This window comes from Rhinopithecus roxellana, chromosome 1, assembly GCF_007565055.1.
Source record: "Rhinopithecus roxellana isolate Shanxi Qingling chromosome 1, ASM756505v1, whole genome shotgun sequence".
NCBI lineage: Eukaryota > Metazoa > Chordata > Mammalia > Primates > Cercopithecidae > Rhinopithecus > Rhinopithecus roxellana.
The window spans coordinates 53,587,243-53,608,824 of record NC_044549.1 but is presented as its reverse complement, the minus strand read 5'-3'; the positions used below and the strand labels follow the sequence as shown (position 1 = coordinate 53,608,824).

The 21,582-nt window shown below is 53.7% G+C and overlaps 1 protein-coding gene across 10 annotated transcripts in view; it reads right to left on the bottom strand.

Annotated features, from left to right (window-relative positions):
- Window positions 1-2,273: 2,273 nt before the first annotated feature.
- The window catches only part of LOC104663687 (store-operated calcium entry regulator STIMATE), a 67,353-nt gene continuing 48,044 nt past the window's right edge, over window positions 2,274-21,582 (bottom strand). For 3 of the 10 annotated variants that reach the window (XM_010364966.2, XM_010364968.2, XM_030928180.1), the window contains 8 exons: window positions 19,477-19,598; window positions 14,264-14,376; window positions 13,365-13,547; window positions 13,153-13,230; window positions 12,279-12,428; window positions 9,643-9,753; window positions 2,775-2,907; window positions 2,274-2,589 (listed from right to left, as the gene is read on the bottom strand). In XM_010364966.2, the coding sequence (XP_010363268.2) occupies window positions 2,483-2,589; window positions 2,775-2,907; window positions 9,643-9,753; window positions 12,279-12,428; window positions 13,153-13,230; window positions 13,365-13,547; window positions 14,264-14,376; window positions 19,477-19,598 (997 nt within the window). In that variant the 3' untranslated portion in view covers window positions 2,274-2,482. Of the gene's footprint in view, window positions 2,590-2,774; window positions 2,908-3,889; window positions 4,060-4,085; window positions 5,256-5,857; window positions 9,754-12,278; window positions 12,429-13,152; window positions 13,231-13,364; window positions 14,047-14,263; window positions 14,377-18,157; window positions 18,683-19,476; window positions 19,599-21,582 lie in introns of those variants that run through there. The other 7 variants (XM_030928264.1, XM_030928099.1, XM_030928304.1 and 4 more) reach the window with 7 other exon arrangements.

Below are 21,582 nucleotides of genomic sequence, written 5' to 3'. Positions count from 1 at the left end.
CAGGTTCTGGGAAATTGGCATCTACAAGCCAAAAACCACAGTGGCCTCAGATAAGCAAATGACAATGTCCCGTGGACCTTGGCTGGGGGCAGGAATGTATACTAAAGAAAGGTATGCTCAGGTTGGAGTGGGGGTAGGTGCCCCTTCTGAAAGGTGCGAAACCTTCACCAGGACCCTTCACACCAGGCATTCCACCAAGCTCCACAGGGCTGGGAGGGAACTGACAGTGAAGATGTCAGTCTGCTCTCCGTTAAGTCCAGCCTGGGGAGAAACGGGGATGGTGAGGAAGACTAGGGCTACAGGGCTACCCTAGTGGCTTCCTGGAGGAAGGGGGCTTGGCCACCAGGTAAGTGTGACTGGCTGATGGGAGGGCCCAAAGGCATGGAGTGACGCTGGGAGGTGTCTGTGTGGGGCAAGATCTAGAGTCAGGACAGATACGCTGTATTTCTGGTGACAGGTGCTGGCACGGGGCGCCTCCTTCTCTCTCCTGAGGTCCCAGGCTGCTGTTTGGGTGCCATTAATCTAGCCAGGGCTTTAGGTTCAACCCCAGCAAGGCTCCCAAAACAAGAATGGCAATTAGGCAATACAACTGAGTCATAAAGCTGCCACATCCTGCGGCACAGAGGTCTCCACATGGGGAGTTTATTGACAGGAGAGCATGGAACAGAAAACAGAGCTGACAGTGCCAGCAGCTCCGAGGGGTGACTGGGGTGGCGTCCGGTGGAGCGGAGGGAGCCCAGGAATTGCCGGTTGAGAGAGGACAGAATGCCATTGTCGTGAGCGGTGTGACGCTGCCGCAGCCCAGACTCAGGGGAGCGCTGCCCAAGGGCCCGGGGTGGGTCCCGGCCTTACTAAAGTTGAAGCACTCTGCTCCTTGTAAAGTGGGATTGAGTGAGAACGTATTATGCTCTCTGGGTGTCGCTGGGGTTAGCGTTCCCTGGTGGCTCTGCAGAAGCCAGCTCCTGAATCTGTGTCCACACATGGGTAAAGATGAGTCATAAAAATGTGGCCAGGTGCCAAGTCCTGGATCGGGGAAGGACGGCTCCGTGACACCAGCTCTGAGGGGGCCACCTGCCTTGGGGACCTATGGAGGGTCTTGGGGCAGCCAGTGGCTTCCAGAGGCTGGGGAGGGGTTTCTCTACCAGTCCTGTCTCCATGAGAGGTACTGGCAGGCCTGGGGCAAGGGTGCCATAGACTGGAGCTATTTCTATAGCTGCAAAGACGACGCTCCCCTTCCTTAGCACGACTGGCCAGAAGCCTCGTCTCTGCGCGCGTCTCCACTGCTCACCTTTTTGGCTCTGGATATGATTGGGATTACACAGGGGAACACATTCCTTTCAGTGTCTGGGGGAAGAGTCTCCCCATGGGGTCCAGCAAGTAGGACCAGGCCCTTCCTCACAGCAGGTCTGCTCCCTTGGGGCACAGAGCATGGGCCCAGCCCAGACCCAGGGCTATATTAGGAGGCCATGCTGGCTGGGACTGTGGGAAAGGTTCTGGGCAGCCAGAACCTCCTGGGGCAGGAGGGCACCCCTAGCAGGCATCAGCCCTGAGCCAGGCACCACAAGCCCAGACTCTGCCAGTCCAGCTCCGAAAGCAGCCACTGTCAGCCTGTCCATGGTCATAGCCTTGCCATCAAAACAGGACAGACCTCTATGGGTCTTCTGAACCTGGCAGTTCCAGGCACACAGGGGACAGAGGACTGCAGAGGGAAGGGTCATGCAGGCTGAGAATCTGGTGTTCCTATGCCCCAGGCAGCCTGGTTGGAGCAGACTGTGGGAGGCTTATCCCTGCTGTTTGGAAGAGACAGTAGCTCAGGACACTGACTGCCAGAGACGAATCTCAATCTGGCTTTGTCTCGGAGGGGACAAAAGCTGGCAAGGAGGCAGTGTGAACAAAAGTGCAGGGAGAGGGGTTTTGAGGTCCCTAGGTGCTGCAGAGCCTGCGGGTCCTCAGAGGCTTCTCAGCAGCTTCTGTGGAGGGCAGGGGGAGAGGTGGTCTCTGAGACCCCACCCACTTCACTCTGAGCAGTGTCATCATGGCCTGCTTTATGGAATAGGCTCCAGCTCAACTCCCCTGTAGTATAAAAGGGGAAACTGAGGCTCAGAAGAGTCTGAAGTCACAGGTCAGCACTGGGTCTCCATGTCCAAGGCAGTATGTGGCAGTGGCCATAATAGCACCTGTGCTATCCCCTGGGATCCTCCCAAATGGACATGTTCCATGTTCCCACCCTGTCCTCCCTCAATAGTGGCCAAAGCCAGGGATCAACCAACACCTTCCGACCGCTGGGGCCACACGGGCATCCTCTTTATTGGTGCTTCCAAGGTGTTGGTGCGGAGCCCTTGGTTGAAGGGCCAGGACTGTGGGGGAGGGTGGCAGCCCCAGAGACAGCAGGGGCGAGGAAGTGTTCTGGCATAAAAAAGAGTTCCTGGGAAAGGCTCCTGTTTCTGAGCATTCGGGCAGCAACGGGAGTGGTGCGCACTTCTCAGCCGAAGACACTCTTGGCGGGTCCGGCTTTGGGCTTCTCAAAGACAGTCTCAGTGCCTGTGCGGGTGCGGCTGAACACCGAGGGGGCAGCCGAGCCAGCTTGCTCTGTGGGAGGAGGCAAAGTCAGGGGCCAGACTGGCTTCCCGGGAGGGAAGGTCCCTTATGATGGGTGCACCCTTTCCTGAGTCCAGGAATACTGGATTATCAGAAAATGATCCTTGACCGCCTCCCCCCACCAGACACACACCTGCACCCCCAGCCCCAGCCCCAGATGGCATGAGGACACTCACCACACTCCCGCATGACCTGGTATGTCTTGGACTTGATTTCTTGGTTCTTGGTCAGGTTTCCTCGGGCCCCCTTCAGGTCCTCCTCCTTCACAGGGGGACGCTTCTTCTTGATAGGGGCTTCCTGAGCACCAGCCTTGGAGATCCAAGAGCCTCATCTTACTACCTGAAGTCTCGAGGTGGGGACACCTACCTCTGTGCCTTGGCCCAAACCCCTCTTCTCTGCTCACTAAACCCAAGCCTATTCAAGGCTCTATTCCTCTTCCACAGAAAGCCTTCCCAACTATGCTCCACCCGCTGCAGGTCTCCCAGCTGTCTTGGTCTGACTTGCCCCTGTGCCCTTCTCCTATAGCCTGGGAGCTCCTGGGAGCAGTGGCTGCTGCAGCCTCACACTGGTGTGTCTGTCTGCCTGGCCAAGCTCAGGGCTGGGCACAGTGGGGAACGGTGAAGGGGACTATCTCTGAGGTTGGGCAATACTAGGGCATTTGGTTAGTTCCAAAACCTGCTCACTGGGTGCCAAGGGGTCCCTCGAGGATTGCCCAAAAGCGCCAGTATTTACTTTGTGTCTTTGGGGATGGAAATGGGGTAGAAGGACCAGATGCCCACAGAGTTACAGTCCAAAGTGGCCACCCACCCATGGAGCAGGCAGCAAGGACAATCCTCTCCCTTGGCAGGCTGGTCTGTCCCTCCAGGGTGGGGGACACCCAGGCTCAGTGTTTACCCTACCCCTCAACCTCAGCCACCTGTGAGTCTGAGTCCTGCCTGTGCTTGGGTGCAGGTGCAGGCATTTCCTCTGTCAGCCTGGGACAGGCTCCTCAGAGCAACACACTATACCCCTGCACAGGGATGCACCCAGCTGTGCCCCTCCAGCCTCATGTGCACACACATACAGCTTCATGCATATACCATACACAAAGACAGACAGACCTATGTGTGTAGCTACACACAGCGTGCATGGCTGCAGGGGCCATAGCTACAAATGCACAAAGCTCTATACATTGAGTTACAGCAGCAGCACACACATGCACGTGCACAAACGCGCCCCCCACCCCGCCACAGGCACATGCAGAGATCTAAGCCCCCACCCCTAACATTTCTCTCCACTCCTCCTAACAAACCATGGAATACCACCAAAGCCACACAAAAGAGGGGTTCTTCAGGGGGTCCTCCCTGAGCCCCCATCTCCCAAGGGCCACAGAGCCTCCAGTTCATGCTTGGGGCTCAGTTCAAGACACAGCTGCCAGAGCCGAAAGTGTCCAGGACTCCACCTCCACTCCCTCTGGCATCAACGCAGCTCATGCTGGGCCCTCCTACCTGGGACATGGTGGGTATTGTGTAAGCGCTGGGTCTTTGAAGGTGCCTCTCTGGCAGGCAGCAGCTGCTGGAAAAGATCTGAGCGGAGCCCAGCCTTCTGGAACTTATATAGCCTGCTTGCTTGTCCCGGAGAGTCACTGCCCCTCCTCCAGCAGGCTCCCTGATGATTCAGGTCCGCAGGGTCGCTAGCTTCAGAGTTTATTCTCAGAGATGAGAGGGGCTCCGAGTACTGCTGCCTAGGGGGTTGCAGCCCTGATGAAAGCAGATGGCTGCAGAGACCCTGTGCCTTCTGGGACAGCTGCTTGATTCCCCCGGGGGAGGTTCTGGCACTGGTGGACTCGCTATGTGTTTACGGATGTGGGTCCTGGAATGTGTGACCATATGAATTGTTCCTCTGCCAGGGTTCATCCCAGTGTGTGGGGTGGGTATGGGGTGTCCCTGAGGAAATGGAGGGCCCTAGCCGGGTTGGACTGCTCCAAGCTTGTTTTTCTTCCTCTTCCATCCCTTCCCCTGGATTCCAGTGGAGATTTTCCATCCCTGCATGGTGGTAGAGCAGGAGCTTCCCGTGTCTGCTCCATTTGCTCACGGCAAGCTCACTGGGCCCTGACAGCAAACCCAGAGAGAGAGGCTGCCACAGGTCCACAGGTGGAGAGCCTGAGGTAACGGGGCCTGGAGAGTTGCTCATGGTTTTGCTGATGTACTTGTCCTCTGTCCCATTCCAACTGCAAGTTCAGCGAGGGGGGAGTAAGGGGTCTGGAAAGGACCAGGCAGGAAACCATGCTTGATGGTGAGAGCACTGAGAGAAGTGGGAGGCAGGCTCAGGCTCAGGTCTCCGACTAGGTGTGGCCACCACAGGGGGGCTGGCCTGCAGGACAGTTTCAGTTGGGGGAGAGTGAAGCCCACTCCAGGTATTGAGCTGTGGAGACAACAGGTCCAAGCGCTCCCCTGGAAGGTCACTTAGCTCTCCTCTGCTAAAAGCTCCTAACACACTCCTCCTTGCAAGGGGAAGATCCCCCAGGGCACAGGACAGGACCCTAAGCCTGGGGTGGGTGTGAGCAATAGGTGTGCATAGGAGGTTGGGGCCCTCCCAGTGACAGACATATCTAAGTCCTTTTCAGTTTATGGAGATTATTTTTATCCTTGAAGGCTCCAGGCAGATGGAACCCAACCAGGCACTGACATTTGGTTATCCCAAATGCCACTCCATTGCTGTCATACTTTGAACCCCACCCCAATACCCCTCCTGCCATCCTGGCTCCAGGAGGCCAATGAGAGGACTGCCAGGCTTGATCTGAGACAAGTGCTGACATGAGGAATGCCCAGGATTTGGCACATGGGCCAAGAGGCCGCCGAGGGCAGGCCAGGCCTTGTGGGGGCCTTCCACTAGCTCCAGGGGTGCCCCTGCAGATGGCACCTGACGCTGAGGCACTGCCCAGGGACCTGCTGTCCAACCCCGTAGCCTCAGGGACGAGGATGTGGGCTGCTCACTGCTTATACTCTACCTCCCCAACATGACATCCTCCTCAGAGACAGACTTGCTTTAATTCTCACTAGCAAGGAAGTGGAGATGGACATGGCAAGAGCATGTTTGGGTTTTCCCTGGGCAGATGCGGGCTCCCACTCCTGCCACGAGGCTCCGTAAGGTTCCTTCTCACTCTGGTCTCTGGGGAGAACTTTCTAATTCACAGGGGAATCTTTTTTGACCCTGCCAAGCTGTTTCACCTCCAGAGAACACACAACCAACAACCACAAATGTGATGGCTTCTTTTTTTAAAAAACTGTAATAAGATGCCAAACTTTATTGTAAACCATTTTACAATGTAAGTACATCATCATCTCTTTCATTTCAAAAAAACGTTTCTGTGAATCCTACCACCACCGATTAAGCACCCCCACTGGATGGCTGCTGAAGTGGGCCATGGTTTTGCTCGCATAGGTCTGACTTCTAACAAACTTCAGGAAAAGAAAAATCAAATTTAAAACAATCCAACCAACCAACCACCAACCACCAACCAACCCAGGAGCTCAAGGTGCTCGTGGCAAGTCAGACCGTAAGTCCCTTACCAAAAGCCAAGCCCCTCAGAGCTGCCAGTGTTTCACAAAGTGAAACAGAGAGCTCTGCACTGTTAGCTGCAAACGTGTGAAACTTCTAAAAGCCAGCCCCACACTCTACGAGGCAGCTGCTCTGGCCGGTGGGAAGCTCCTTGTACTGCCTATCTTAGCCTGGCTGCGAAAAGGCCAGTGAACTGCAAGGGCAGAGTGGGCTGCCAGCTGGGCGCTGTTCCCTCCAGGGTTCTGAGGCAGCCTTTGGACATAAACTTGGGGCTGCAGCCTACACGCTTACACTGCCTAAGGGAAGTCACAGCTTGGATTTGAGCCTTTTAACATTTTCCCTGAAGAAAGAGGCATGACAGGTGACATTAACCCATGACTCCCTGTTGCCAGGGAAGACACAAGTTAAAACTTGAGGAAGGAGGCCACGAGCATGGCCGAGGGGCCACAGACCCTCCTCTTGCACGTGTGCAAGCTGAGTGGACCAAGAAGCCATCACCACCTGGGATCTCACCAACATCCCCCCTTGCCCCCGGGGTTGCCACTGTCAACAACCCTCTGACAGCAAAAGGAAATAACAGTATCAACCACCTCTTCCATTTGGATATGACAGTTCTACCTCATTAGTTTATTTCCAATAGTTACAAGAAATTTGTTCATGACCTTGACTTGCAAGGTTCCATCACAGGTGGCTTGGCTGAGGTCCAGATTTGGACAAATCGGATTGATAGCACACAATATCCAGTCAATGTCCCATCATTTCTCAACACGGTGATGGATGCCATGTGGCCAGGTGAAGAGCTGCACCTCGTAAGGCACCTTGGAGCAGGTGGTGAGGAAACTCATCCCAGGGAGGGAGGGCAGCTCGGGAGGAAGTCCTGACCACAGCCCTCTGATCTGCTCTCATGGGATGGTGCACCATGGAAGAGCCCCCAGTGACTGCAGGAGGCACTCCTGGGGATACAGATTTGTGTGTGTGTATGTGTGTGTGCGCACATGCGTGCACACACACATATACACGAGAAAGGGAAGGCCAAACACAAGAGGTGCCCTATGGTGAGACACCCTATTATACCCCCATCCCCTGGTCAGCCAGCTACTAGCTGCAGCCCAGAGACTAAAGCCCTTTCTGAAAATCAGGATACAGGGAAAAACCATCACTCCTCAGCTACCTCTTTGTTCCCCAAACGCACTGCTCCCTGGGAACTGGGCCGAGTCTTCAGATGAGACCATCTGAGGTTTACATAACCCAGGGTTTGTTTCACAGCTTTTACAGATTATGGCTCTTCTATCCCCTGCCCTGTTTGGAAACATTAGGAGCTCGAGACTGAACATGAAGCTCTGATTGTGAGCTCCAGGAAGGTGGAAGAAACAGCTGCAGGCCCAGGTTGTTCAAACCAAAATGAAACAGGAGGGGAGGAATCAGAACTGAGTCAGTGATGCCATGAGCGCCTCTTAGGAACATGAGTTCCTGACCGTCCTGTCAGGAACATGAGTCTTGGTCTTCCCAATGCGACTGAGAATGGCCTGGTTCCAGCCACTCTTTCCCACTAGAGAGCTGCTGGGGGAAATACTGGCTACCATAGCTGTGGATGGGAGGGAGCACAGAGTCAATCTGAGCAGGAGCGACACCAGCAAAATTGCCTCCTACTGCAGTTACAGTCCCTGCTCCTCTCGGCATCCTGGCTCTGCACTCCTGGCGGAAGATGGGCTGAGAAGGCCTCTCTGATGCTCACCTTCAAGTCCAGAACAGGCAGGACTCTGAGAGGCAGAGGGCAGTCCCAGGGTACCAGGTTTAAGAGCTGGGTTCATGAGCCACAATTCAGACCCAATGTGCTTAAGTGAAACACATGTTCATGCAGGTCTAAAAAGAAGGTTCTAAGTGGAGTGGCCTCCTCTGCACTTGTCTCACTTAAAGTCCAGGCTGTCTCCCTTCTAGCTCACACCTTAGCAGTGTGGCTTCCTGTTCCTAACCATCCGTGGCCGCCTCTAAGCTTGACAAACCACTGAGCAGTGCCCCTACCTTGCTGCTTCCACAGCAGGGAAACTGCCAGGGTCAGCCCTTTCCACAGTCACTCAGGAAACTCCCAAAGCCACAGGGGCCTGTGGCCATGCTGAGGAGTAGGGGCCACTCCCCAGGGAGGGGACACGGCCTAGAAACACCTTGCCCTGCCTGTGGTTTAGAGTGAGCTCTCTCATCCCTGCCTGCCTTAACCACCTCAGCTTTGGAGGGCGAGAAAAACAGGATCACTTTGTGAGGCAGATGTTCTCCAGAATGCTGTGCAAAACAAATAGACAACACTAGGATGACAGGTACTAGGGCAGCAGGAGAGGAGGTTCCTGGCGCCGCATCCAGAGGCTGGCTCTGAAGGCTGCAGCAGTGGGGGCTGAGAGGCCAAGACCACTTTAAATCGTGATTGGAGGCTCTGCAGACAGGCAGACCGCACTGGAGTCTGGTAGTCTTGGGCCCTCTGGACACGAAGACCTCTTAGCTAAGCTCCTTTCTTGGTCAAATTTAACTAAGACCTCTGATCTGCAGCAGGAACGCTAGAGCTCGCGGGCCATGGACAGAGCTCTTCCTGTTCCACACACTCTGCAGCTCCTGGATCTGCATCCAGACCAGCTGCTCCAAGCTTGGGTCTGATCTTCACAGAACCACTGGGTTTGCTGATTCTAGAGAAGAGCCATCCTCCTTCCCTCCCCAATCATTTGTCTCATCTTATCATAGGGCATCATCTAACAATATTCCAAATAAAAAACTCCTGACTTTTTCCTCCTGCCAGCCCACACCCCATGAAAGGCAAATAAACCCATTTCTTTGGGGATTAAAAAGAGTTTTTAAATACAATAGTATGAAAATATAACTTAAAAATATAAAAGTCAAACAGCATATGGAAGACTTAAAAATCTCTGTTTTGCCCATTAGTCCCATAAGTATTTTGTAGGAAATAAACACATACCCCCAACCCGGTAACACTGTCACAGCTCATAAAACCAGCTTCAGAAATCAATAGTTACAAAAGCCATTTCGAGTAAGAAAGCATTCCATTTCCAACTTGGTCAACGAGTCACTTTTAGCCCAAAGGCATTATGTGTTCGCACTGCCCACAGCCGTGGTGAGGGAACTCACCCACCGTCTGTGTGCCTGTGCTTCCTTCCACCTTGCCACCTGGTCGGACATGGGGCAGGGCCTCAGGTCCCTCACAACACTGTCTGGGACGACAACAAACAAACACAACTCCTTCCTTGCATATTTGGTCAGTGTTTGTAGTGCAACTGAATGGGGACCTCCAGCCGCCCGTGGCCCCCTCAGGCGCTGGCTCCTCTTCCCTCTTTTTAAGTCACAGTAGTCTGGGGGCAGGCGAGAGCGGGCAGAGACAGCAAGAGGAGCAGAGGTAGAAAGGAAGGGCAGAGAGTGGGGAAGGAACGATGCTGCGGGATGACCTCTGCACACCAGCGGCTGGCGGGGCCCTCCTGTCACCCCCAGCATGGGAATGTGTCATACGGGCAGGCCGAAGCGGTGCTTCTTTTTCTTCACAGGCTTGAGGGGGGTCAGTCTGCGGAGGTCCTCCTCCACGTCAGACTCCTCCATCTCGTCATCCGCCGAGATCAGGATCTAAGGCAGTGGAGAGGCAGGGCCCAAGTCACCCCTAGCAGGGCCTTCTTCATTTGCCCTCCCTGGACCCTGGACCCTTCAAGTCTCATGTTTCTTTTATGTGTGTGTGTGTGTTTTTTTTTTTTTGGACAGCGTCTCACTCTGTCACCCAGGCTGGAGTGCCATGGCACGATCTCGGCTCATTGCAACCTCTGCCTCCTGGGTTCAACAGATTCTCCTGCCTCTCAGCCTACTGAGTAGCTGGGATTACAGGTGCGTGCCACCATGCCTGGTTAATTTTTTTTTTTTTTTTTTTTTTTTTTTTTTTGAGATGGAGTCTCACTCTGTCGCCCAGGCTGGAGTGTAGTGGCCGGATCTCAGCTCACTGCAAGCTCTACCTCCTGGGTTTACGTCATCCTCCTGCCTCAGCCTCCCGAGTAGCTGGGACCACAGGCGCCCGCCACCACACCCAGCTAGTTTTTTGTATTTTTTAGTAGAGACTGGTTTCACTGTGTTAGCCAGGATGGTCTCGATCTCCTGACCTCGTGATCCACCTGTCTCGGCCTCCCAAAGTGCTGGGATTATAGGCTTGAGCCACCGCGCCCGGCCCCAATTTTTTTTTTTTTTTTTGCTACTTTTAGTAGACACGAGGTTTCACCACGTTGGCCAGGCTGGTCTCAAACTCAAGTAATCCACCTGCTTCGGCCTCCCAAAGTGCTGGGATTGCAGGCATGAGCCACCATGCCTGGCCAAGTCTTACGTTTCTTTACAAGAGAGTGAGGGGACGCTCCCTGTACTCAGTGAGACACACTAGCCTCCACAGGCCATGTTCACTCCAAGGACACTCAGGGGCTACTGAAGCCAGCACTGAGTCAACAGACCCCCTTCCTCTGCTAATGCTCCCCACTTCTTGGTCCACCTCCAGGGGAACCGACCTCCACCAGGACAAACTCAGCATGGCCCTGCAGCCTAAGGTCACCCTGGCTAAAAAAAGCTCAACCATGACACATGCAGTTGTTGAAGCTGCCTTAAATACTGCAGAGGCAGACTGAAAAGCCTCTTTCAAAAGGAAGAGAAAGCATCTGTGGGCAAGGGGAGTCCAGCGTGGCTGCTGAGCCAACTCTGCAACTGCTGAAGACAAATAGCGGCACTTTGCTGTTCTAAGCCCCTGGAATGACTCAGCCATGCAGCTGGGGCAAACACACTCATTCCCTGCCCGCCTGCCTGGCTCCTTAGACCTCTGAATACCAGGGAAAGGTTGGAACTGCCTAGGTTGGGATAAGGAGGTCCCAAGTCCACCTGTGCAGGGAAACATGAACTCCTATTCTAGGGCAGGGCAAGCAGTCTCACCTCCTCTTCCCTGCACCGTTCCCTTGCAGGGCTTCCTGCCTCTAGTCTTGGTCCTGACCACCACACTCCCACTGCTCCTCACTGCCTGTACGAGCACATCCCAGTGCCTCAGCCTGGATCACAGGGCATTGCCCATCTAGCTCGGCCTCTGCCTCACTTCTTGTCCTTCTGTCCTATGCTCCAGAATACACCACAGTGCATTTCACACTATGGCCCAGACACCAAACTATGTGACTATGAATGCTCATGAGCTGCTGCTTCTGCCCGTAACACTGTTTGCCACTCACCTAATGTTCACCAAGCTCTCACGACAGGCGCTGGCCAGATTCTAGGGACAAGCACCTAGAGAAGACACGGCTTCCCCTCTGTCCTACTCATCTATTTGTCTTCTGAAACTCCCTCCAGGCTATCCCAGGGCCCTCGCTGGGTTCTGCCTATGCCTCAATCTCAGAACATATTACGGTGTCATGACAAGCTACTTATGCGTCCACCTGCACCTCACCCACGCATCTGATGGCCTCTCCAGGGAAGATGTTTGTCTCGGCTTTTCTGCAGCTCCCACCTGCACACAGTGCTCTCCGCCTTGGGAGCTTCCCAGGCCTCCCATGAGTTGGCCCTGCACGCAGATGTGGGGTGAGTGCTGCAGGGCCACCAGAACACATACCCTGGCCTCAAGGCTGCTATTCATGGCCACCGTTCTTCCCTGAGGTCCACAGAAGACCAGAAAATAAGGGGGAGATGAGGTTCCTCCTGCAAGGTCTGGTTACCCCTATATTTTAGAAGTTTCCAGCTGCCTTAGCCAACACTTCCCTCGCTCTTTAGTGGTGGGCAGAGATTCAAATACCCTAATGCTTGAAGGTCAACCGCCAGGCCCATGATGGTCCTTGCCAGCTCACCAAACAAGGCAGCACCTCCCTCTCCTGTCATCTCCACCAACAGAGGAACTGTCGCAGGCAAGCCACCCCCATCTGCTACGCCCTCCTGCCCTAGGCCGGCCCAAGGGACAGTGGGAATGGGTTCTGGCTGGACAGAGCTGTCTGTCCCTCCCTCATCTCTGGCTCAGCCTCTTCTCCCGCCCTTTGGCTCGCACTGTGACTTAGCACTCAAGGGAAGACCAAACACAAACATGACACCAGAGACCCCCTTGGGCCAGCGATGTGACGGCGTGCGCCCTTGGAGAGTCGGGGAGGCCCTACCTCAGACTCAGACTCCTCGTGGGATGCGGCCCTCCGGTAGCGGACCTTGCTCCCATTCCTTGAGTCCTGGTTGGCTCCCCTTTCTTCTAGCTTAGCTTTTGTCTTCCCCTTTCTCATGAGGAAGTTGTCCACTACCCAAAACATCAAAGCCTGTGGGAAGGAAAAATGCAGGTTACTTTGGGATAAACCATTTTTCAAAGCAAAGCCGAGCAGCCCCCTATCCGCCCACTCCCATTCGAGGTTATAAGATCCAGAGCTATAGAAAGAAAAACTCAATCCAATCACCCTGCTATCTCCCAAAGCTTAGAAAGAGATTCCCAGTCTCCATGTCCTCGGGTTCAGTTTTCTGATCAGAGTATGCAAGGAACGTGCCCGGAGAGGTCTTTGTTGTGGTAATTGGGGGAACAGCCTGTTTGGGGCCTGGAAGCAAGGTCTCTGGACACACATTCCGGGCCCCTCCCCACAGACTCTGTGTGGGTGGCCGGCACACCCTGCCATCGTCTGTTTGTCCCAGCTTCCCTCACCACTTCTGTTTCCTAACTTCTAGCCATTGTGCTCGGGAGTTTCTCAAGATCCGTGGTCAGGAATGAATGATGGGTACGTTTGAAACGATCCTGAACTAGAGGTTGGCGCTACACATGAGTGGGGCTTCTTGGCCCCTTGGCAGGGAGGGCAAGACAAAGCTCCCAGGCCCCTCCATCCTGGATGGGGCCCTGCCTTTTGAGGGGGTAATCCTGCCATTTCCAGGTCTGGGGGTGGGAGAGGTGGCAAATGGTCATGCAAAAAGACCTGAGGGCTACAAAATGAGCTTTCTGTCAGACTTAGAACTTTGGACAGGGAGCAAACCGAGGTAAAAATGCAACATGGCACTGACGTTGACAAAGAAGGGGACGATCAGCATGACGATGGCTAGCTTCAAGTCTGGGTTTTCAATGGGATTCAACAGGGCCACCTGTAAAGAGAAGCAGACTCAGTGAGGTAGGGAGAGGCCACTGAGAGTGTGCCTGGGGGGGGGGTGGGTGGTACCCACAGGCCCTGAGGGAGCCTTAGCTTAGACCTTCCCCCAAAGCCCAATGGGAGCATCACCTCATACCCAGGGTTCCCAGATGAGACTGTCCACAAGGAACCCTTGGAGACAACATGCAGCAGCTGGTGCTTTGGCAGCGTTCTCCTCAGTGTGGACTTGCAAAGTGCAGTGGGCTTACAGCCACCAAGCCAGGGCAAAGCAAGCAGTGCCCACCGGGAGAGTGGAGTGCAGGCTTCGGGGGGCTGGAGGAGTAAACTCAGTGGATGCTCATTATAGACACCAGTATTGAGGCCCCAGACCACGTTCTAACAGAAATCCCACACCTCAACCACCCCGAAAAGACAACAGCTCTGAAAAGCCTTGGCTTATTTTCTTAAATAAAATCCAGCCACAAATAAAACCCAAAGGAGGCCAAGCTGAGCCGCTTGTTCTCAAAGGCTTCTGGCTGGTCTACCGTGGGCATTTGGGGATGAGGAGTGGGGGTTTATCTACACAGAACTGGGGTCAGAGGGCAGAGGCCAGGGTTGGAGAGCCCATAGGCTGGCCAGGGCATCAGCACGCTGAACGTCACAGACTGTGGAAGCTGCCTGTGGCACCAAATGGCTCAGTTAAACTACCAGCCAAGAGAGATGCGTGACAGGATATTTGCCGATGTAGAAACATGTATCGCTGCAAGGCCTAAAAACCACCATCAGATGGTAGCAAGCCAAGGGCAGGGACTGTATTTCATTAGTTTTATACATCCCAAGGCTTCATCTAGAACAGACATTTAAAGTGGATGGACGCTAAGAATTGATAAGCTCTTTGGAGTAGTTGCCACATCAGACCAAATCCAGGACGCATTCACAGAGTTAAAACAGAAGTTTGGTTTTCCTAGAGTTGGTGTGTGTGGGTGATGGAGAGGAAGTGCTGCTTGCTCAGTGTGGCAAGGAGCTGCTAACGCAGGGACGAAGCAAACCTTTTTCCACTGAAGTATGAGGAGGACGATGAAGACGACAGATTTTTCAAAAATCATGATCACGATGTAAAGAGCGCACTGCCCGACCCAGGCTCCACACTGCAGAGGGTCTCCTGCAGGGACAGGCAGGTGCTTAGTCACAAGGGGGCCAAGCATCCGAGTGAGATGATGTCCCCACCCCACTCCCCCACACACCCCAGAACCCTGGCTGTAAAGGTACTTAATGAGTCCCCCAAAGTCCAAAAGATTACCTCATCCTTAACAGACAAATGCAACATTTTAAATAAAATCAGAGAATTCCTTATTTGAAGATACTAAAATGGACTTTCTTTTAAGAGATCCTAAGATAGGATTAAAAAGCGCTAAAGTTAGGAAATGCTCATTGCTGGAGCTCAGAAAAGCTGTTCTTTCTGCCTGCTGGCAGCAGAAGCTGTATGAAGCAAGACTGCTATTCTTATCCATTGTTGATTTTTCCAGTGACGGCAGGGCTACCCCTCCCTTCTCTGTCCATGAGTAGACTGATGTTTGTGGAGGATGAAGCAGGACTCAGTCGCTTTGTTTCCCACCTCCCCACCTCCCATTCCTTACCCCACTCCCCGGGCCATCCCTGATACCTCAGGCTTGAGAGCAGAAACGTGACTCTGGAGGAATTTGGACTCTGACTGTCCAGCATGGGTCACCCCAAACACCTTGGCCAGGGACAAGGAAGTGAAGAGAGAAGCCCTTGGGGCAAGGAGGTGGGAGGGATGGGCCGGGGCTCAGGGCTGTGACAAAGGTCCATCTGGGACCCCTTCAGTCACCACGCTTGAGAAACCAAGGGACCTAATAGTCTAAGCTGGGGGACAGGCAGGCCCTGGAGTGCCTCCAGGACATTTTGAATGGAGAGAAGACCAGCCCCTCCAGGGAATGATCCTGTGACATGAAGAACCCTAGGGTAGCTCCTGGGAGCCACACAGGCCTCCCCAAAGTGAGAGACCCAGGGGAGAGCGGAATGTGGGAAGGCCACCTGGGTCTCACCCTGGAAGTTCTGCCAGAGCTGCCTTACCATAGCTGGTCAGAAGAGGGGGTACAGGGTAGCATTTTGGGGGGTGGGCAAAAGTCCTAATCCAGGCTGTGAGAAGATAATTTGGTCCAAAGAGACATCTCTAGCTTCTCACTTGGCTTTATCGGTTCTGTAGCAATCCCTGTTTGGGCACCCATGCTGGAGGCCCACGCCCTGCCCAAGCCTGTTGGCTGTACACAACAGAATGCCTTTATGCAGCTGTAATGGACAAAACACCACGCCATTCCCTTTTCCGGAAAACCCTGGGAGAAGTGTGGCAGAAAACAGGCAGAAACATATCAGTCACCTCTTCTGAGCTCTTCCTTTCTCCTTTCACTTAAGGGATAGGAAACATTTGAGCCAAAAAACTCATTTCAGAAGCATAATCCCTCCCTGATAGGTTAATGAGTTTCGCAATCCTTTTCCTTTCGGTAAGTCACCAAAGCTTATCAAGAGCAGTTCTCAAAACAACAGATGAACTCATTTTTGAGAAACCATTACGTAAGTTTGAGGACAGTCGGACAAAAAGCGCCACTAGGAAATCTCCCTGCGAGGACTGGAGTGTTCAGGAGCCAGCAGAGAGCGCGGCACCGCTTATTTACTATGGAAGGACGTCCGCTCACTCAGCATGCTCACTCCATCTGCTCTTCGGTTTTAAGTGACTGACAAGGAGGAAAATGCTTTTCTTCCCACCCACCTCACGTCGCCCTGGTGTTCTAAGTTTCTGCTACACAACTTAGCTGCAGCTGCCTCTTTAATTTAGATGCTAGAATAAGAAAGTTCAGAAACATGAGAAAAGAGAAAAAGCAGCCGTGACCCTCTCTGGCACACCATTTCCTCTGGGCACCCAGATCTCACGCAGCCACCGCTGGGAGAAGCGCAAGTGGCTGCTGTGTTTCTTGACTCCTGTTTCACTTGTGAGTCTTTCAAATGTTCCCCCGCCCCGCCCCAGTCTCCTCTTTAAAGGACAGACATGCCAGACAGTGTTGCATGTCCTGCTTTGTCATTGCTGTTACTATTTTCTTAGAGATGGGGTCTCACTCTGTCATTCAGACTGGAGTGCAGTGGCATGAACACAGCTTACTGCATCCTCAAACTCCTAGGCTCGAGTGATCCTCCTGCCTCAGCTTCCCGAGTAGCCAGGACTAAGGATGCGTGTCATTGTGCCTGGCTAATTTTTAAAAAATTTTTTTCTGTAGAGACAGGGTCTTGCTTTGTTGCCAAGGCTGGTCTTAAGCTCCTGGGCTCAAGTGATCCTCCCCGCTTAGTCCCCCAAAGTGCTGGGAATGACAGGTGTGAGCCACTGCACCCGGCCCTGTGTGTCTTGCTTTTTACTGCAAGGAACAACCTCAGGCATGTAGGTGTTTTGTTTGGGTTTAATTATTTCCTCAGTAGAAGTCACAGGAATAGGGGCCAGAAGGAGGGAACACATCTGTGGCGAGAGGCTTCCAAAAGGGAGCATTTGGCCAGGGACGGGCAGCAAGACCCATGAAGCACCGTGACCCAGATGTCAGGGCTTCCACATGGGAAAGAGTGGCGTGGCAATCAGAGTGCAGACACCATGCACTGGAGCTGGTCTCAACCGCCGGGGCTGTGTGGCCTATTTCCCTGAGTCCCACATTCTCATCAGCAAACTCATGGCTTTCTCATCTAGGAACAAAAGACACATCGTAGAAAATTTACATGAGAGGAGAGCGGGGGTGGGGGGTGGGGGGGGTGGGGGGGACCTCTGCCTCAAATGGATGGGCAGGATAACAGGTGTGGGAGGCAGAGTAACAGCCCCACACAGTTGCCCACATCCAAATCCCTGGAACCTGGCTGTGTGCAGTGTCACACAGCAAAGGGGAATTGAGGCTGCAAATGGAATTAAGGGTGCTAGTCAGCTCACTTTAAGACAGGGAGAGTATTCTGAGGGTCTAGGTGGGGCCAAGGTAATCACAAGTAAATGTAAATCACACTTTAACGTGGAAGTCCGCAGAAGTCAGGGCAACTTGATGTGGGATAAACCCAATGACTGTTGTTGGCTTTGAAGATGGAGGGAGGGGCCGCGAGCCAAGGCTTACAGGCAGACTCTAGAGGCTGGAAAGGGCGAGAAAACAATCTTCCCAGGGGCTCCAGAAGCCAGCCCCACTGACACTGGGACCTTAGCCCAGTGAGACCCATGGCAGACATTCGAACGAAAAAAGATAGGCCGGGTGCGGTGGCTCAAGCCTGTAATCCCAGCACTTTGGGAGGCCGAGGCGGGCGGATCACAAGGTCAGGAGATCGAGACCATCCTGGCTAACACAGTGAAACCCCGTCTCTACTAAAAAATACAAAAAACTAGCCGGGCGAGGTGGCAGGCGCCTTTAGTCCCAGCTACTCGGGAGGCTGAGGCAGGAGAATGGCGTGAACCCAGGAGGTGGAGCTTGCAGTGAGCTGAGATCTGGCCAGTGCACTCCAGCTTGGGTGACAGAGCGAGACTCCGTCTCAAAAAAAAAAAAAAAAAAGATAATCAACTTGTGTTGTTTGTTTGTGCTATGAAGTTTGTGGAAATGTTACAGTAGCAATAGAAAATAACATAAATTGATGGAAATAGAAAACAACAGGTAACTGAGCAGACAAGCTATCCTTCCTCAGCCTGCGGAAGACTCAGGATGGTCCCTGCAGCTTTATTTGGAGACATTCTGGCTTGAAGACTCTGGCTCCCAAAGGCAGTGGTGGGATGACGCAGGGGCAGGGGCCGAGGCAGGCCAAGAGATTGAGAAGGAGGCTGAAACACAACCCACTGCCTTCGTCTTTTCCATCCACCCTTGGGGATGAAGACAAAATGTGAGAGAACAACTGGTAGCATTAATGCATCTGAACCAGACCTGATCTTCACTCCCAGGTCACTGAGCGGCACCTGACTGACTGTGGTAGATCCACCTTAGCACTGGTCAGCTATAGTAGAGCTGGGAGCCACGCCTTCTAGAAGGGATCTCAACTGCAAAGGAGTAGTTGTGAGCACTGTTTGTGGGGGTGGTGGGAGGGTTTAGGTATCCTGGTGCAGCAGGCCCAGGCTCCCATAGCCATGCACCGGCTGGGTGAGCTTTGTGCGTCACGTAACTCCTTTGGGTGTCCATTCTATAAATGAAGATGACGCTGTGCTGGTCTCCCTGCTGCAGTCCATTTCTGTTCCGCAGCTGAGGACTCAATGACTCGCAGCTTCTCAGAAGCCTTCCCTGGAGCCACAGGAGGCACACGCTGTGTGCTGGATGCTATCTTAAGTCAGTGACTCATCAGGCATCACGTAACGGGGCTAAGAAAAGCCCTCCCCTGAGTTCATCTCCCCTCAACAGAGACAATTACTTAAGATTTCTGGAAATACCCAAGGCACTCATAGCCAGCTCCATGAATTAGCTCCCCTTTTAAACTGTCAGTGCCTTGTGAATCTTCAGTCATCTAGGAATGAGTGGCCCTTGAACCCACAGCCATGAGCTCTTTGGGACAGGAGAGTGCGGATCCTGAATTCCATCCGCTCTCCCTCCCTCTTGTCCTCTGTGGCTCTCTCAAGGCAAAGGTTCCATTGATGCTGCTCCACCTGGGAAGAGGAGCTTCTGCCTGCAGACACCCGGGGCCAGCTGTAAAGGTGGGAGAGAGCTGATGTTACCCCTAACTCTGTTCTGAAAACCTCAGAGGGCACTGAGGGCCTGAGGAAGCCACCCTCCAGTACCAGCCATGTGGAACGGCCTAGCGACAGGACACGCACAGATGTGCAGCAGAGAGAGGGGCCGGGCTTGCTGCCTCGTTACTGAACACCTTCAGAACATGAGGGCTGCCCCATTGCCCTAACCTGCTGGCAGGTGGCGTGAGCTCGACAGGCAGCCTGGCGGAATGAAGAGGCCTGTGGTCCTGTGTGTGGGACTGCTGGTGTCTTCCAGGAGAAGGGACAGACATTCAGCCTTCTCTCTGCATCTAGTGTCTCCTGCCTCCTGCCACCTTCCCTGCCATAAGGTGAGGGCCTTGGCGGTAAAGCAGGCACCCATACCCACAGGAGGGTGAGCTCAAACCCAGAAAAGCCCCCTCTGTCACAAAGAGGAGACAATGGCAGCTCCCTAGCCATTTCTGGATCTGTTTGCCTGGTGGGCCACATGGGGCAAGGAGCAGAGACCCCCAGCAGTTCCCTCACGCCCTGTCCACAGCACATTACCATATTCACCGAAGCGCAGGGACTCCCATTGCTGCCACTCCACCAGAACGCTGACGGCACGCACCCCCACGTAGATGAGCAGCATGCCCACAGTGGCATCCAGGAGGAAGTTGATGAGGTACCTGTGAGGACAGGGCACATGCATGCTCACGGCAGAAGCCACAGGGCCAGAGGTCATGGCTGACGTGGGTGGCCTGAGGGAAGCCCAGCATTTGTTTGGGCCCATTCTGGGGGCTGGCAGCCCTCATGTGCTAGTGTAGCTGTCACTTCCAGGTGCCTCCCAACCATGTGCCGAAGCTCATCAGGAGTGGGACCACCTGAGGGAGGTGAGTGAGGGGCAAAGACACTTAAAAACTGCCAGTGCTGGCTGGGTGAGGTGGCTCACACCTGTGATCCCAGCACTTTGGGAGGCCGAGCCAGGCGGATCACGAGGTCAGGAGATCGAGACCATCCTGGCTAACACAGTGAAACTCCGTCTCTACTAAAAATACAAAAAAATTCGCTGGGCGTGGTGGCATGTGCCTGTAATCCCAGCTGCTCGGGAGGCGGAGGCAGGGGAATCACTCGAACCCAGGAGGCGGAGGTTGCAGTGAACCGAGATTGCACCACTGCACCCCAGCGTGGGCGACAGAGCGAGACTCCGTCTCAAAAAAACAAAACAAAAACCTGCCAGTGCATCTGCCAGGCGAAGGTTCAATGGAAGACAGAGTATCTGGAAGCAGCCAGGGAAATCAACAGGAAACAGACCTTAACTGATGACAGAAATGCCTATGCAATGATTCTGCTCACTCCCTGAAAGTCCAGCCCAGGAAGCCCAGAACAGTGCTGCTGCACCAGAGAGCTTCAGGAAACAGCCTCTGGGGTTTCACAGACAAAGAGGGCAGGGCCACGTGGCCTTCGCCCATCCCCATCTGCAGTCAAGCATAAGTCATATTTTTACACTTTTTTTTTTTTTTTGAGACGGAGTCTCCCTCTACCGCCCAGGCTGGAGTGCAGTGGTGCACTCTCAGCTCACTACAGCCTCCGCCTCCTGGGTTCAAGTGATTCTCCTGCCTCAGCCTCCCAAGTAGCTGGGATTACAAGTGCGTGCCACCACACCCAGCTAATTTTTGTATTTTTAGTAGAGACAGGGTTTCATCATGTTGGCCAGGCTGGTCTTGAACTTCCGGCCTCAAGTGATCTGCCTGCCTTGGCCTCCCAAAGTGTTGGGATTACAGGCCTGTGCCACCATGCCCGGCCTACACTTTAAAGAGAGAGCTTTACTATGTGGGAAAAGGCAAGATAACTGGGGGAATGAGAGGAGGATGCTCTGAAGGGCACACCACATGGACTATGTTCTTGTAAGATCTGTTTCCATCTGACACAAAATCTTTTCTCTCACTAAAGAAAGGCCCTTTGCCACTCACCCTCTTTTGAGGGCTTGTACCCAGATCCAGCTGAGCACTGCTGACCACAAGCCCCAGCTCTCTATGGTAGACAGAGTGGGAGACAAGGGCACTGGATCCAGTACTGACCCTCTGAGATACGACGTGGCTCTGAAATCCTTGCAGGTAAGCTCCAGGACACCACAAGCCCCAGCTATGGTGGGCTTTCCAGTGGCTGAGGCTTGAGACATTTTGTGCAGCCTCACAGCCTCCTATCCCAGGCTGGAGCTTTGGTGACGTGCACACAGCACTCTGATGCCAGAGGGCGCAGCCTGTGCTAGGGTAGGTCAGCAGGAAAACCCATGCAAAGAGGGAGGGGGCATTTCTCCTGCCTGCCCTTCCTCTGTAAAATCACAAGGGGTCACTCTCAGACCAGAGATGACAGGAGCAGCAACTGCTTCCAAGGCAATTTCTCTCTGGTCTGAGGCTATGCTGCTCTCAGATACTTTAATTTGTGTACAGAGCATCTCACGCCTGCGAGAACAAAGACATGTGATGTACATACAGGCCTTACTTTCATTCATTCACTTAGCAAACATTTACGAGCCTACTGTGTGCCACGCCTTGGGAATAAAGAAAGTTCTATGTTCCATACTCAACACACGTGATTCTGACACAGCAAAACATCATGCGGGCCCTGGAGGCCAGACTGGCTTGGCTCCATGACTCCTGAGCGGTGTGA